Source organism: Ornithorhynchus anatinus, chromosome 3 (genome assembly GCF_004115215.2).
Source record: "Ornithorhynchus anatinus isolate Pmale09 chromosome 3, mOrnAna1.pri.v4, whole genome shotgun sequence".
Classification (NCBI taxonomy): domain Eukaryota; kingdom Metazoa; phylum Chordata; class Mammalia; order Monotremata; family Ornithorhynchidae; genus Ornithorhynchus; species Ornithorhynchus anatinus.
The window spans coordinates 103,180,318-103,194,747 of NC_041730.1; the positions used below are offsets into that span (position 1 = coordinate 103,180,318).

Here is a 14,430-nt window from a genome sequence, read left to right on the forward strand (position 1 = left end):
AAAGTAATGACAGCGAATTCACTGATTCCAGATAAAATACAAATTACAATTTTTGGCAACTTACCAATATTTGATGGATCCTGTTCACTGTAAGGGAACCAATTCCCTTTCACTGTGAATGGGCTTTTCCTATTACTTGTTGAACCAGTCCCTAGCTGCCCATTACCGCCGAGACCAAAAGAATAAATTCTTCCCGATGAAGGGACAAAAGCAGAAGTGTGCTGCCTGGAACAAAGAAAGAAAGAAACACAGTTGAAACTTTTTACTGTAGGAATTATCTGCAAGGAAAAAGCTTAACTGCACAATTCATTTGCCCTTGAAAAATTACAAATCTTTTTCCTAGTAAATTTCTGAGGGTCCTAAAATAAATCCCTTTTTACAAGCTGAATTTTTACACAGATCCCTGACAGCTATGTACTCAGGTATTCCCCACAGTAGAACCACTCCAAAATACAGGCAGCCTGGACCCTGCAACACTTGGTAACTTACTCCAGCATATTTAAGGCCACTGCTCCCGACATTATGTCAAGTCACTGCAAATCTATTTCCTCTCCACTTCTTCACCCTCTACACACTACAACCTTGACTCATTTCCTGCATCCCAAACTCAAACTCCCCCATCTACAATAATTTTCTCTTTTTCTCAGTGCTGTCAGCTGAGTATACCAGTGTTCCCCTTTCCCCTTACCACTTGCAATTCTGGCTAGCCAGGCCAGACCAAGCCATGGGAATGAGGACAGAAATAGAGGGCATGCTCCTAGCAGCAGCTGTGAAAATCTTTATTATTTTTTTTTTAAATAAAGAACAATACTGGAGCACCAGAAATGAGTTGAGGGTTTGGGGAGGCAGAGAGGAGGCGAGCAGTAAGAATTCAGGATTCAAGGAAGGGCTTCAAAGAACAGGGGGAGATGGGACGGGGGAGATTTACAGTGTATTTTACTTTATCAGTTATTATTTTATCAGGGCTGGTTCTGGAAGAAAACCTAACTAATGTCAATGGGCAGACATACCCAGTGATACAACTATTCCTGCTATAACCACATATTCAAGGAATCACTGGGCATGCCTTACTTCTCGAATCTTGGCTTACTTCTACAAGGTACTTTGCTACATGAAATGCACTCCTCAAAAAGAGAAATTTCTGAAATCTCAACTCATTTACAATGGATGATCACATGGTGGAGTAAATCATGTAGAGTGAATGCAATTCTTTCAGTTTCTAAGTAATTCCCTAGTAAAACACTAGGTCTTGGACTGTGAGCCCCATGTTGGCCAGAGACTGTGTTCAACCTATCTTTTATCTATTCCCAGTGCTTAATACAGTGTCTGGCACCTAGTAAATGCTTAACATAAACCAGTTATTATAAATAGGCATTTGGGGAAATTCTGAAGCCATTCAAGCACCCAATATTAACTCACTGCTATAGTGAAGCACATGATGGTCTAAATAAAATGTAGCTCCCAAAATATCTCATATATTGAAGTTTAGGGATGATTTTAGGCACTGATATATTGGGCCTTGCTGGAAATATTTTACTTTTTTTCCCCAAGAAATACAATAATGATAATAATGGTATTTGTTAAGCGCTTACTATTTGCAAAGCACTGTTCTAAGCGCTGGGGGGAAACAAGGTGATCAGGTTGTCCCACGTGGGGCTAACAGTCTTCATCCCCATTTTACAGATGAGGTATCTGAGGCACAGAGAAGTTAAGTGATTTGCCCAAAGTCACACAGCTGACAAGTGGAGGAGCCAGGATTAGAACCCGTGACCTCTGACTCCCAAGCCCGTGCTCTTTCCACTGAGCCACGCTGCTTCTCATAAAAGATAAGTGGTCCATACGGGGATCGAACCCGGGACCTTGGTGTTATTAGCACCAATTCCTCCCTATATTTTCTACATTTACATTTACAATTACATGTAATTGTAATTTATACAATTACATGTATAAACGTAATTTATATAAACTGGTCCACATCTTCTTGGACTGGAAAAAAAAGATGTAGAAAATATAGGGAGGAATTGACTTGCAAAAAAAAAAAATTAAGCTATACACAGTACTTTACCTTCCACAAGCAACTTGTGTAACGATGCTTCCCATAAGTTCAAAAACTTTCCGTGGATTTATTTCATGGCTAGTAGAATTATGACCCAATTGACCATACCCTCCAGCTCCGAATGTAAACACCCCACCTTCCTAAATAAAATTTAAAAAACATAAAAAACAAAATACAACAAAAAAACCCCATACATTAGAAAGGTTAAAACTAGTCTGGGGGAAAAAAAATATATTTCAACTCCTTTTCTTTCTATGCTCCCCAGGTAATGGAAAAAACGAGACCAGAAAAAGGATCACATTTGCTCTAAATAATACAGTGCTACGGTCTTGCCATACTCACATACTATACCCAATGAGTTAGTAATTTCTCAACTCTGAATTTTACAGATGCATCCAAAGTCACTTAAAAAGGAAACCAGTATTTCATTTATCTCACTGAATTTTAGCTTTGCTTGCAAAATCCCACTAATTCTACCCAGTCATTTCTCTTCACAAATAATTCAACAAAGCCATTTTAAGCAAATTCATTTGCTTTAAATTCACAAACCTGCTACATAAAATCATTTTCATGCAGTCATCACATAGTCTTTCTGGAAGAACCAGGTTGAAAATTATGCTTAACTTGAACCTTCGCAAAATAAGAAGTTAAACCTTTATCGCCTTTACATCAACAACATTTTCTATTTAGAAAAAATGAAATAAGTCCCTACCAGAGGATGAGAGATTAGAAAAGAAAAGTAAAATGGGTTTCTAGTACTCCAACAAGTGAGGACTTGCTCCATGTGGCCTATTTGAACGAGCCCAGCCCTGGGCATCAGGAGACCTGGACTCTAGTCCCAGCTCTGCTACTTGCCTACTCTGTGACCTTCAGCAAACCATTTAACCACTCTGTGCCTTGGGTTCCTCATCCGTAAAAGGAAAATGGAATACTTGATCTCCTCCTCTCCGATCTGAATATCTTGAATGTACTCCAGGGCTATTCATTAGCACACTGCCCATTAGCACTGAGAAGCAGCGTGGCTTAATGGAAAGAGCACGGGGTCGGAAGTCAGGGATCATGGGTTCTACTCCCAGTCCCACCGCTTGTCAGCTGTGTGACTTTGGGCAAATCACTTAACTTCTCTTTGCCTCAGTTATCTCATCTCTAAAAGGGGGATTAAGACTGTGAGCCCACTTGGGGCAACCTCATCACTTTGTGTCTACTCCACAGTGCTTGGCACATGGTAAGCACTTAAAAAAACATTTATTATTGCTTGGCACATAGTAAGTGCTTATTAAATACCGCAACCATTATTATTATACACCTTTGTGTTATTATTCCCCTGTAGTTTACATTCCTTTGGTTTCCAATAATAGCAAAAGATTACTGAGATCTGATCTAATGAGATTTAATTAGAGTTAGTAAGATTCTAACATGATTGTACTATTCAAACAACATAAAATCTTGTAAGAAAAATTGATCGGCTGTTAGGTGAACTATGCAGAATAGCAGTGTAAAAAAGAGTTAAAATACTATCATTCTGCATTTCTTCCCCTCGTCAGGATATGCTTATTTTTGAGAGTGATTATAATGTTACTTTGTCATTCTAAATGTATTTCCAAAGGAGGAAGAGAAGGAAAGAAAATTCCTATTTCAATTTGAAGTTAGTCTTTCCTGAATGATTCCAAATCACCACACAGAGCAAAAAAGGCAAAAAAAAAAAAAAACAAACAAAAAAACAAAAACCCAAGTCAAAAACACTGATTTCAGTTTGGTCAATGCCAGAACTTGCCAGCAGCCCACTCTGGTCTAGATAACAATCCCAAATAATATCTATGAAAATGTCAGATGGTTTCTCTCCATAGTCTGTTTCAGTTTCAACTGCTGGGCCTCGGGCAGGCCCCCAAGCAGCAGGGATTATTGAATTAGCACTCACCCCAAGAAAGGGTGCTCCTTCCACATCAGGGTTCAAGCCATTGGCAAGACTGGGTGAGGAAAGCTCATATTGTAACTGCTTGCACAGTACTTGGCCTGTGGATAATAGAGGGCTTCAGTTTCCTCTATTGCTAGCTGTAAAATATTTATATGCCAAATGGATGCTAAATTAAACAAGACACAGCTGTACAGTAGAATTCGGAAGTAATTTACCCACATGGCAGGTCAAGACATTCTGAAAAGGAAACATCAGGTTCAAAATCTTTCATTTGAGCAATATCATGTGATGCTTAAATAATCACAAGAGTGTTCACATGCAATGTTTTGTCAAAATTTGAGTTTCCGGATTCAGAGGCCTGGAAATTGTAAAACTCAGGGGAAAAAAAAAATTGAAAAATGACTCTAAGATATTTTAAATAATCAATGTATTTGATTCTTTCACGTGAAATTGGAATGTACACAAATAATGAAATATTCAAGAAACAACACTGATTCAAAAGCCATACCGCATAATCACTGTATGAGAAAAACAAGATATTTACATATACCTTTGTAAGTGCGGCAGTGTGATCTTCTCCACAACAAATATAAACTATTTTCTGAGATCTTAGTGACTTTAGCAAATTAGGGACATACCTATCTGAAAGTTAAAACACCACAAAAAAATTAGTACACAGAGAAGAGGGAAATTCCTTCATAAATTGTTAACTTGGTTTTTTTTGGGCTATCCCCAAGTAGAATCGCACGCTAAATTAAATGAGTTTTACTATGCAATCATTCCCTATATCATTGTGAAATAGTGAGAAGTTAAAAAGAAGAAAACAACTATAGCAGAGTTGATATGCTGTATCAATGCTGCAAATGGAATTCAATCATTTAAGCTTCAGGGAAAAGACAGTATTTAATTCATGGTTAAATTCTCTGCAGCTCTAATGCCACTCCAATGTTAATTTGCACACTCTGTTTTGTGAATCCTTTACAATAAAGGAATTACTCAGAAACAGATCAGAAGATAAATTATCCTCATAGAACTTGAACGATATCCTTTACAAAGCTGAAATCCAGACAGTGATGTAAATCAACACATCTTGTGAGAGATTCATGCAATGCTCTATACTGTTTAAACTGGCAATAATACTCTTAAGAATGGCACTGACTTCCTTAATTATCTCAATATACGATTGCATATTTACCAATGACAAATTTCATCCTTTAATTTAACTGAAATGGGTAGGAGTGTAAATTACCCTGAGAGTAAACTGCTTCTCTGAGTGAAGGGAATTAACTTTTCCTGTCCTTTATCTTCTGACTAGGGAAATTCCCTAATATAGTAAACATAAAGGTATCTGGGATGAATGGCTAATTCCCAGGAGGTTTCTGACTAATCTTTGCTCATTAAAGAATTAGACAAACTATTTTATCCTTAAAACTCCTGGGGAAAAAAGGCCGCAATGTATTTCTTGTCTTCCTTTCTCTCTTCCACCATCCAGTTTGCTTTACGGATTTCTGACATTCAAAATAAGTAAAAATCGAAAATCTGGCTTCTTAAATGGTGATGCCTCTCAGGTTACTTTAAAAAAATCTGGAACAATGAAGACATCATATTTTACTTTCAGCTTGATGCTCTCTTCTGATCTCAAAGAGAAAACTCTGCCTCCCATTGTAGCCTCTGGCTCTGAATTTGAACAAAGGTTCCAAGTTGAAAGACCACGGACACTATCAACATGTAATGATTACTCATTACTCACCATTTTCATCATTGAGACCAAGCTGACCAAATTTGTTGCGTCCCCATCCAAAGATAGCTCCAGAAAGAGTTAGTACAAAACTATGGGCACCCCCTGCTGCAATTTGCATAAAAGGGATTCCAAGTAAAGACTTAATCAACTGTGGTGAAGTCTGCTTTTTAAATTCAAAACCTAAACCCAACTGGCCATATTTATTCTGACCCCAGGAAAAAACTTCACTTCCTGAAAAAGAAAAAAATACAAATTTATACTAAATACAGACTGGTCATAAAATAAGGTATAAACTTGTTTACTAATTCATTAAAATATATTTAAAATATTTACCCATTGGTAGTCAATATCTATCAACAGCAGCATATTAAGAGCAGCATTTACCTTTACCTATTTTCGGTAAGATCGAAGCTGAATCAATCGAGATGGAAATATTCACTACTTCTCTCTCTCTAGTCTATACCTAACTCTGATACTCTTGTCATTGAGCACAAACAAAAACCTGCAACGGCTGCCCATCCATCTCTGAATTCAGCAGAAACTCACCATTTGTTTTAAGGCACTAAATCTGCTCGCTCTCCCCTCTCCTTATCCTCGCTCCTCTCCCACTACAATCCAACCCACATACGTCCCTCCCGTCTGGAACTCCTTCCCCTTTTACATCTGGCAGACCACTACACTCCCCATCATCAAAGACTTTGTCTCGTCTCATGCCATCGAGTCGTCTCTAACCCATTACGACACCATGGACACATGTCTCCCAGATGGCCCCACCTCCATCTGCAATCGTTCTGGTGGTGGATCCATAGAGTTTTCTTGGTAAAAATACAGAAGTGGTTTACCATTACCTCCTTCCGTGCAGTAAACTTGAGTCTCCGTCTTTGACTCTCTCCCAAGCACAGAACAGGTGAGTTCTGACTTGTAGCAGATGGCCTTCCACTCGCTAGCTACTGCCCAAGCTAGGGATGGAATGGACATGCCTCTGTGTGACTCTCCCTCCTGTAGTTGAGACTGGCAGAGTACTGGAAACTCCAGAGAGGGGCTTCACAGCCCTAATGAAACCAAATCTCCTCCAAGAAGTCTTCACTGATTAACCTCTCAACTCCCCATCCTATTTCCCTTCTTACTGCATCACCTCTGCACTGAGTCCTCACCCTCTAAGCAAGTAAGGACTCATTCCACCCTCTTCCCACAGCACTGATACAAACCTTTATACTCAGTTGTTTGCCCTGTGATTTATTTTAGTGTCCGTTTCCCCTGCTAGATTTTAAGTTCAAGTGCAGGTGTCTCCTTTGTACTCTCCCAATACTACTGATTGAGTTCTAACTGCATTTAAATTCTTAGAATTTAATTTACAGACACAGAGCTGTCCTTCACTTTCAAAGTGATGTGATAAACAGTAAGAGGTGCATAGATAGATGCAAGTGAGGCTGAAAAGGATGATGCATGACTAACACTCCTGCACTTGGATGTACTAAAGATAGTTTCTTGCTTTACTACGGTTTGATAATAGGGTGGATAATGAAAACAAAAGAAGAACTGAAGACAATTTTCTAATAAGATTAACATAATTTCCTTCTAATAAGGCTGAGTAAGATGGATAGTTAAGTTACGAAATACCAAGAAACTGAAAGGCAGGCCCACAAAACAGGGATAGTATATTCAGGAAATGGCTTTTTATATCATACATGCAATCGCTGTTAAAGGAGTGGTTTTCACAGTTCAATCATTTTAACCATATTTTCAAATACAAGAGACTACAGAGGTGTCGGGTTTTAATAGGAAATGCAAAAGAAATGAGCCAATAAGAGTTAAAAGAAGTACTTAGTCTGTGTATATAAAGTGGGTGGAGTGGACAGCACACAGTGCTGAGGAACCTAAAGTGACACTTGGGTGATTAAACTTCTTACTCTTTCCATTACTAATCCCTCTGGGGAAAGAAAATCAGAGAAGGCAGTTGCATTGGGCAACTATAAAGCTATATATCAAAATACATGGCTTATTTTCTTTGGAAAAAAAAATGTTCAGCCCACATCTCCCCACACCTCAAAAACCTCCAGTAGATGTCCACTTACCTCCGCATCAAACCATAACTCCTTACCATTGCCTTTAAAACACTCAGTCAACTCACCCCTTTCTACCTTACCTAACTGATTTCCTACTGCAATCCTAATCACACAGTCAGCTCCTTTAATGCTCCTCAACTACCCCGATGCCGACCTCTGCCCACATCCTTCCTCGGGCCTGGAACTCCTTCTCCCTTCAGAGAAGGAGCACGGCATACTGGAAAGATCCGGGGCTTGGGAGTCAGAGGTTGTGGGTTCTAATCCCGGCTCCACCACTGATCAGCTGTGTGACTCTGGGCAAGTCACTTAACTTCTCTGTACCTCAGTTAACTCATCTGTAAAATGGGGATGAAGACTGTGAGCCCCTCGTGGGACAACCTGATTACTTCATATCTACCCCAGCGCTTAGAACAGTGCTCAGCACATAGTAAGCACTTAACAAATGTCATCATTATTAATATTACTATACAACAGACCACCTTCAGAGCTTTATTGGAAGTACATCTCCTCCAAGAGATCTTTCCCGACTAAGCCCTCATTTCCTTTACTTCCTCTGCCTTCATAATATATGTACTTGAATCTGTACCCTTTTAAGTACTCGGCATACACCCCACCCTCAGTCCCACAGCTCTAATCCAGGCTCCACCACTGATCAAGCAAGACTTTGAGCAAGTCTTTTGCCATCTCTGTGCCTCAGTTAACTCATCTGTAAAATGGGGATTAAAACTCTGAGCTCCACTGGGACAATCTGATTACCTTGTATCTAACCCAGTGCTAAGAACAGTTCTCAGCACACAGTAAGCGCTTAATAAATACCATAATTATTATTATTATACATATCCATAATTTAAACTATACCTCAATTCCCCTCTAAACTGGAGAGGGGCAGGGGATAAGTCTATCAAGTGCTATAGTGTACCCTCCCAAGTGTTTAGTACAGTGCTCTACATATGGTAAGCAGTTAAATAACACTGAATGATTACCACTAATTGACATACCTTGAGATATTCATATTTGTACATAGACAGAAGTAGCACGGCATAGTGGATAGAGCACAGGCCTGGGAGTCAGAAGGTCTTGGGTTCTAAACCTGGCTCTGCCACTTGTCTGCTATGTGACCCTGGGCAAGTCACTTAATTTCTCTGTGCCTCAGTTACCTCATCTGGCAAATGGGAAGTTAGACTATGAGCCCCACGTGGGATAGGGACTGCATCTAACCTGATTTGCTTGTATCCACCCCACTGCTTGGTACAGTGCCTGGCTCATAGGCAAATCCCATAATTATATATCATAATTTAACAAATCCCATAATTATCATTATTATTATATTCAGCTTTATATCACACACACACTGAGGAGCACTAGTTTCTTTCTGCTTGGGTTCTCTTTGCCTATCCACGCAAGAGAACTTACATTTCTCTTGAATAGATGCGAGAAATGTCTCCTGTATTTCCTAAAGAGTCAATTACTCAAGTCCCAATCCTTTGGGGATGGCAGCTGTACAAACTGGTGATGTGAGCTCTAAGAATCCATAGAATAACTGTCTTGAATGAGCTGAAATGGTCTAATATCTTTGGAGAAGCTCATCCCATGTTCCGATCCTCGAGTTGTCCTCTTCCCAAAGTCCCACAATCTAATAACAGTATTTATTGAGCACTTAGTCTATGCAGAGCATGATAGTAAGCCCTTAGGAGAGCACAGTAGTAGATACTATCTCTGAACAGTGCTTGGCACATAGTAAGCACTTAACAAATACCATCATCATCATCTTACCTTAAAAGCCTTACTATTTAGAAGGGGAGAAAGTCACCAATATAAATTACATTTAGGGAAAAGTCTCAGAGTTCCAAGATAAGTGTCGTGTGTTGGGGGATAAGTATCCAAATGCTCTGAGGATGAAGTCTCAATCAATCAATTGTATTTATTGAGCACTTACTGTAGGACACTGTATTAAACACTTGGGAGAATACAATGTAAGAGTTGGTAGATATATTCCCCGCTAGACTGCAAACTCCTTGGGGGCAGGGGAAACAGATATTAGTATAAATTACAGATATGTAAGTACCGTGGAGCTAAGGGTGAGAGGAACAGAGAGAGCAGATCCAAGTGCAAGGGTGACGCAGAAGGGAGAGGGAGTAAAGGAAATGAGCGTTTAGTTGGGAAAGGCCTCTTGGAGTAGATGTGCTTCTAATAAAGCTTTGAAGGTGGGGAGGATGATCATCTGTCAAATATAAACAGGGATGGGGGGAGTTTCGGGGCAGAGGCAGGACATGGGCAAGGGGTCGGCGACGAGATAGAAGAGATTGAGGTACAGTGTGGAGGTTGGAGTTAGAGGAGTGAAGCGTTAGAGGAGTAAAGCGGGCTGGGTGGTAGTAAGAGAGTAGTGAGGTGAGGTAGGAGGGGGCAAGGTGACTGAATGCTTTGAAGGGTACAGAGTTTCTGCTTGATGTGAAATGGAAGGGCAACGACTGGAGTTCTTGAAGAGCGGAGAAACACGGACTGAACGGATTTATAGAAAAATGATCCAGGCGGCAGAGTAGGCTCAAGTGGGGAGAGACAGGAAGCAGGGAGGTCGGCAAGGAGCCGGATGCAGTAGTCATAGCAGGATAGAATAAGTACTTGGATCAACATGGTAGCAGTTGGGATGGAGATAAGGATGGATTTTAGTGATGTTGTAAAGGTTGAACCAACAGGATTTGGTAACATTGATTTTATGGGGGTTGAAAGAGATATGTGTCAAGGCTAATGACAAGCTTATGGGCTTACAAAACAGGGAAGATAGTGGTGCCGTCTATAGTGATGGTAATGTCAGGGGAGGGCAGGATGGGGAGTTCTGTTTCAAGTACACAGATAATGAGGAAGTGTTGAAGTAACAGAAAGGGGGAAAGCTGGGTGGAGAAATGAGAGTTACGGAAGACCTGCCTCCTGGAGGTAATGTGATTCAGAAGGGCTTTGACAAGGGGGAACATAGCTGAAGCAATAGTAATAACAGAAATAATAATTATGGTGTTTGCTAAGCACTTACTATGTGCCAGGCACTGTACTAAGAGCTGGGGTAGGTATAAGTTAATCAGGTTGGACACAGTCCCTGCCCCACACGTGGCTCACAGTCTTAATCCCCATTTGACAGTTTACGGAACTGAGGCACAGAGAAGTGAATTGACTTGCCCAAGGTCACTCAGCAGATTAGAACTCAGGTCCTTCTGACTCCCAAGCCCGAGCTCCATCCACTAGGCCACGCTGCTTCCCCAGCTGTCTGCCTGGTATTGGTAAAGACGGGAATATGCTGTCAGGAGGTGGGAACCACACTCTTGGCTCCACAGCGGAGGTACCCATTCACAAGGTACCCATTTTATGAACGAAGATAAAAGTTTGGGACGAGGCAGCTGCGGGAAGCGCAATGACTATATATAGACTGCACGTTCTAAAACTCTGCCTCTATCCTCAGCCTCACCCACCCTTGTCCACTCAAGGGGTAGACAGATGTGCACACTCACGCATTAAGATAGGATGGGGGCTGTTTCCTGTACCCCAATGCTAACCCACCCTCACTTTCCAACTGAGGAGAGAGAGGTGTTTTGTCTGGCGGGAGGATCTTTTCTTCTTTCAATATCCATCAATACCTAGCTAATGTTGCAAATCACACTGTAATATTCTGACTTGGGTTATGCACCAGCTCAAGAAAATCTTCCTGATAAAGATGAGTAGCACTATATTGATGTCATCACCATTAATTAGCATAAGATTTCCTAAAATATGAGTGTGATCACATTCATGTTTGTATTGGTTAAACACAAAAAAAAGCTTACCTTTTGAGAGGGCGAGTGAATGATAGTAACCACAAGAAACTTGCACAATCTGGATGTCTGACAAGCTTTTAATATTTCTAGGGGAAAAAAAAAACAGAAAACTTTGGATCAAAGTAAAATTCTCTCAGAACATTTTTCCATCTTCTCAAATAATCATCAAATGGAACAAAACCTCCTAGAGTTATTACTAGAAACTATGTAGACAAAATACATTAACCTTAAGATAAGAAAATCAGAATCCATCCCAAGAGATGATAAAAAGTCTTTCCAATGACAACAAATTATGTAAAATTATATTGTTATATCTCATTCCCTTTACCCAGTTTCTTCCCTAAACCTATTCAATCTGCATATTATTAAAAACAACCAAAGCCATTGTTCTTACTCTGCCATCATTTTGGTTTTTAATATTCCAAATAACGTTGGGTAAAGAATGCTTTCATTCTAGAATTTAGAAATTCACTTAAAATAAAAATTAGTATCCTATGCTATTTTTCTTGGTTGGATTTTTTTTTTAATAGGATGGGTTTTCCTCATTTTTTCTGGATTACCTTTTCTTGAAATTAGCACGAGTGGATCAAGAGTGTGGGTTGGTTTTTCAGAACTCTTGCATATACTCTACAAGTCTGGCCACAGAGCACAGAGGAGTGCTGGACCATCAGTGAAAACAGTCCACCAAGGTTAACTCCAGGAAAGGGAATGGAAGGGGGAAGAGACTTGATTTTGCATCCTGGTAGTGGGAAATGAGGAAGAAATATACAAGAAGAGCTGGGCTCTCTGCTTGATCAGGTTGCCTGCCATCCATCCTCACTTTTCCCAAGCTTCCCTGGCTTCTTCCATTTCCCCTACTGTGACTGTCGCTAACATCTGAAAGGATTCTGGGCTAGGTTTACATTCCTGAATGATAAATCTATTGTAAATGTTTAAAGTGTGAGTAGAGTTGCTGGTGAACTCTCAGCTGACCTCAACCTACTATTCCCTTAGAGTTAGATGTGAAAATCTATGGGAAAAGATACAAAACGTCACTTGCAAGAAACAAAATGAGGAATAGAAATGGAAAAATACCTAATCGTATGAAAGGCATCTTAAGTAGAAATAAATGTATGTAGTGGAGTTGAAGATGTCAAATTAAAGACCACTCCGATATTTTTTTTTTCATTCCTTGCCGCTTATCTCTTCAAGAAAGGACTATTGGAGCTCAAATTCTGTAACATTATTCCCAATTTAAATCTTGGGCTGATTCAACTAAGTGATTTAAAAACCCAAATGAATTGTTACAGGACTGCTGAACACCATTAAATTCTTTCGAAAGCTAAGTTTAAATGTTCTTACATTAAAATATGCCATTTGACTTAAAAATAAGTTTTTCCACACACAAACCCTGCCAAAATATTTCAATACTAAACTGGGGATGTAAATTTAGTTCTAGTACTTCCCTGCTAGATGTACAAATTCAAACCAGAAACTGGAAGGATGCTTCCTTTTTGTTCGCTGTGATAGTAATGAAGAGTAAATAAAATGTCAAGAAAAACTACTATGCAAGTAGTTGCCAATAAAACAAAGCTACCAAAAACTTTTGCTACAGCAATACTTACATAATGAGATATTTGTTAAACAATAAACCAATTTTCTAATTTTTTTTCAGTCAATTACTAGCAATAATGCTTAAACTGAAATAATTTAGACCTAAAAGGTAAAAGGGTTGAGTATTAAAATTTTCTTCTGGGATGTTTTTCCATAAGCATGAAATACACCCAATTTTTCTATATTGCAGAGGTTGCATTTTTGCAGAACCTCACAAGGAGTAAAATTTGCATTACAGTAACCACACCTTGTCTAACACACACATGCACAAAAACCTCTTATTTTTACACCGCATCACACTGCATCCAGACAGGCTTGCATTGTCAGAAGAATATTCCCTAATTCAGCAGTTGTACTCCAGCCAAAATGTGTAGAGAGATCATGTGTTTTGGCAGAACTGAGTGTAGTCCACAAGTGAAGTTGTGTAAGTTTGAAGTGCTAAAGAAAATGTTCCATTTATATTCAAGTTTAAAATTTCATTACTGCCATCCCAAAAAATCATTTTTTCATCTCTTCTCTGATCCCGTCCGCCCACTGTCTAGCACTGCTCCACCTCATCACTGGAGAGCATAGAAAAAGGAGACACAAAGCAACAGAGGATAGACAAGGGAGGAAGGGCAAAGGTCCTCAGAGAGCTTGTGGCCTCTGAGCCACATCTGGGGAATATTGGTCAAAGAAGCCAGTATTAAGAAGCTCAATTCTCTCAAGTTGCCTTTAACAGTCAATTGGGCATTCTGGAGGAAGCTTTAATTCTTTCTAGGGGACCAGAATCGCTGTCGACGCTGTTCATACACTACTGACTTGCACTAAACAAGTAGCATGGCTCAGTGGAAAGAGCCCGGGCTTGGGAGTCAGAGGTCATGGGTTCAAATACCTACTCTGCCACTTGTCAGCTGTGTGACTGTCAGCAAGTCACTTCACTTCTCTGTGCCTCAGTTACCTCTTGTGTAAAATGGGGATTAAGACTGAGAGACTCACGTGGGACAACCTGATTACTCTGTATCTACCACAGCGCTTAGAACAGTGCTCTGCACATAGTAAGTGCTTAACAAATACCAACATTATTATTATTATGATTATTATTAAACAATTACCTAAAGTCTGAAAAAACTAAAGCTCTTCCGAAAGCGTCTGTTTGCACGAAGAAGAAAACTAAGGCATACAGAGAATTGGGCTCAAGGTGTTTCCCTCACCTTAACACTCAACATATACAGAAAAAATCAACTTTCTGATGGTGTAGGAAAGTATTTAAATTTAAT

The 14,430-nt window shown here is 39.7% G+C and overlaps 1 protein-coding gene across 4 annotated transcripts in view; it reads right to left on the reverse strand.

Moving 5' to 3' along the window:
- HERC4 (HECT and RLD domain containing E3 ubiquitin protein ligase 4) overlaps nucleotides 1–14,430 on the reverse strand; it is an 89,208-nt gene that overhangs the window by 38,850 nt on the left and 35,928 nt on the right. For all 4 annotated transcript variants that reach the window (XM_029060286.2, XM_029060284.2, XM_029060285.2 and 1 more), the window contains exons 4-8: nucleotides 11,588–11,664; nucleotides 5,722–5,943; nucleotides 4,522–4,613; nucleotides 2,066–2,196; nucleotides 65–225 (exon numbers count right to left, since the gene is read on the reverse strand). In XM_029060286.2, coding sequence (XP_028916119.1) covers nucleotides 65–225; nucleotides 2,066–2,196; nucleotides 4,522–4,613; nucleotides 5,722–5,943; nucleotides 11,588–11,664 — 683 coding nt within the window. The remainder of the gene's footprint in view (nucleotides 1–64; nucleotides 226–2,065; nucleotides 2,197–4,521; nucleotides 4,614–5,721; nucleotides 5,944–11,587; nucleotides 11,665–14,430) is intronic.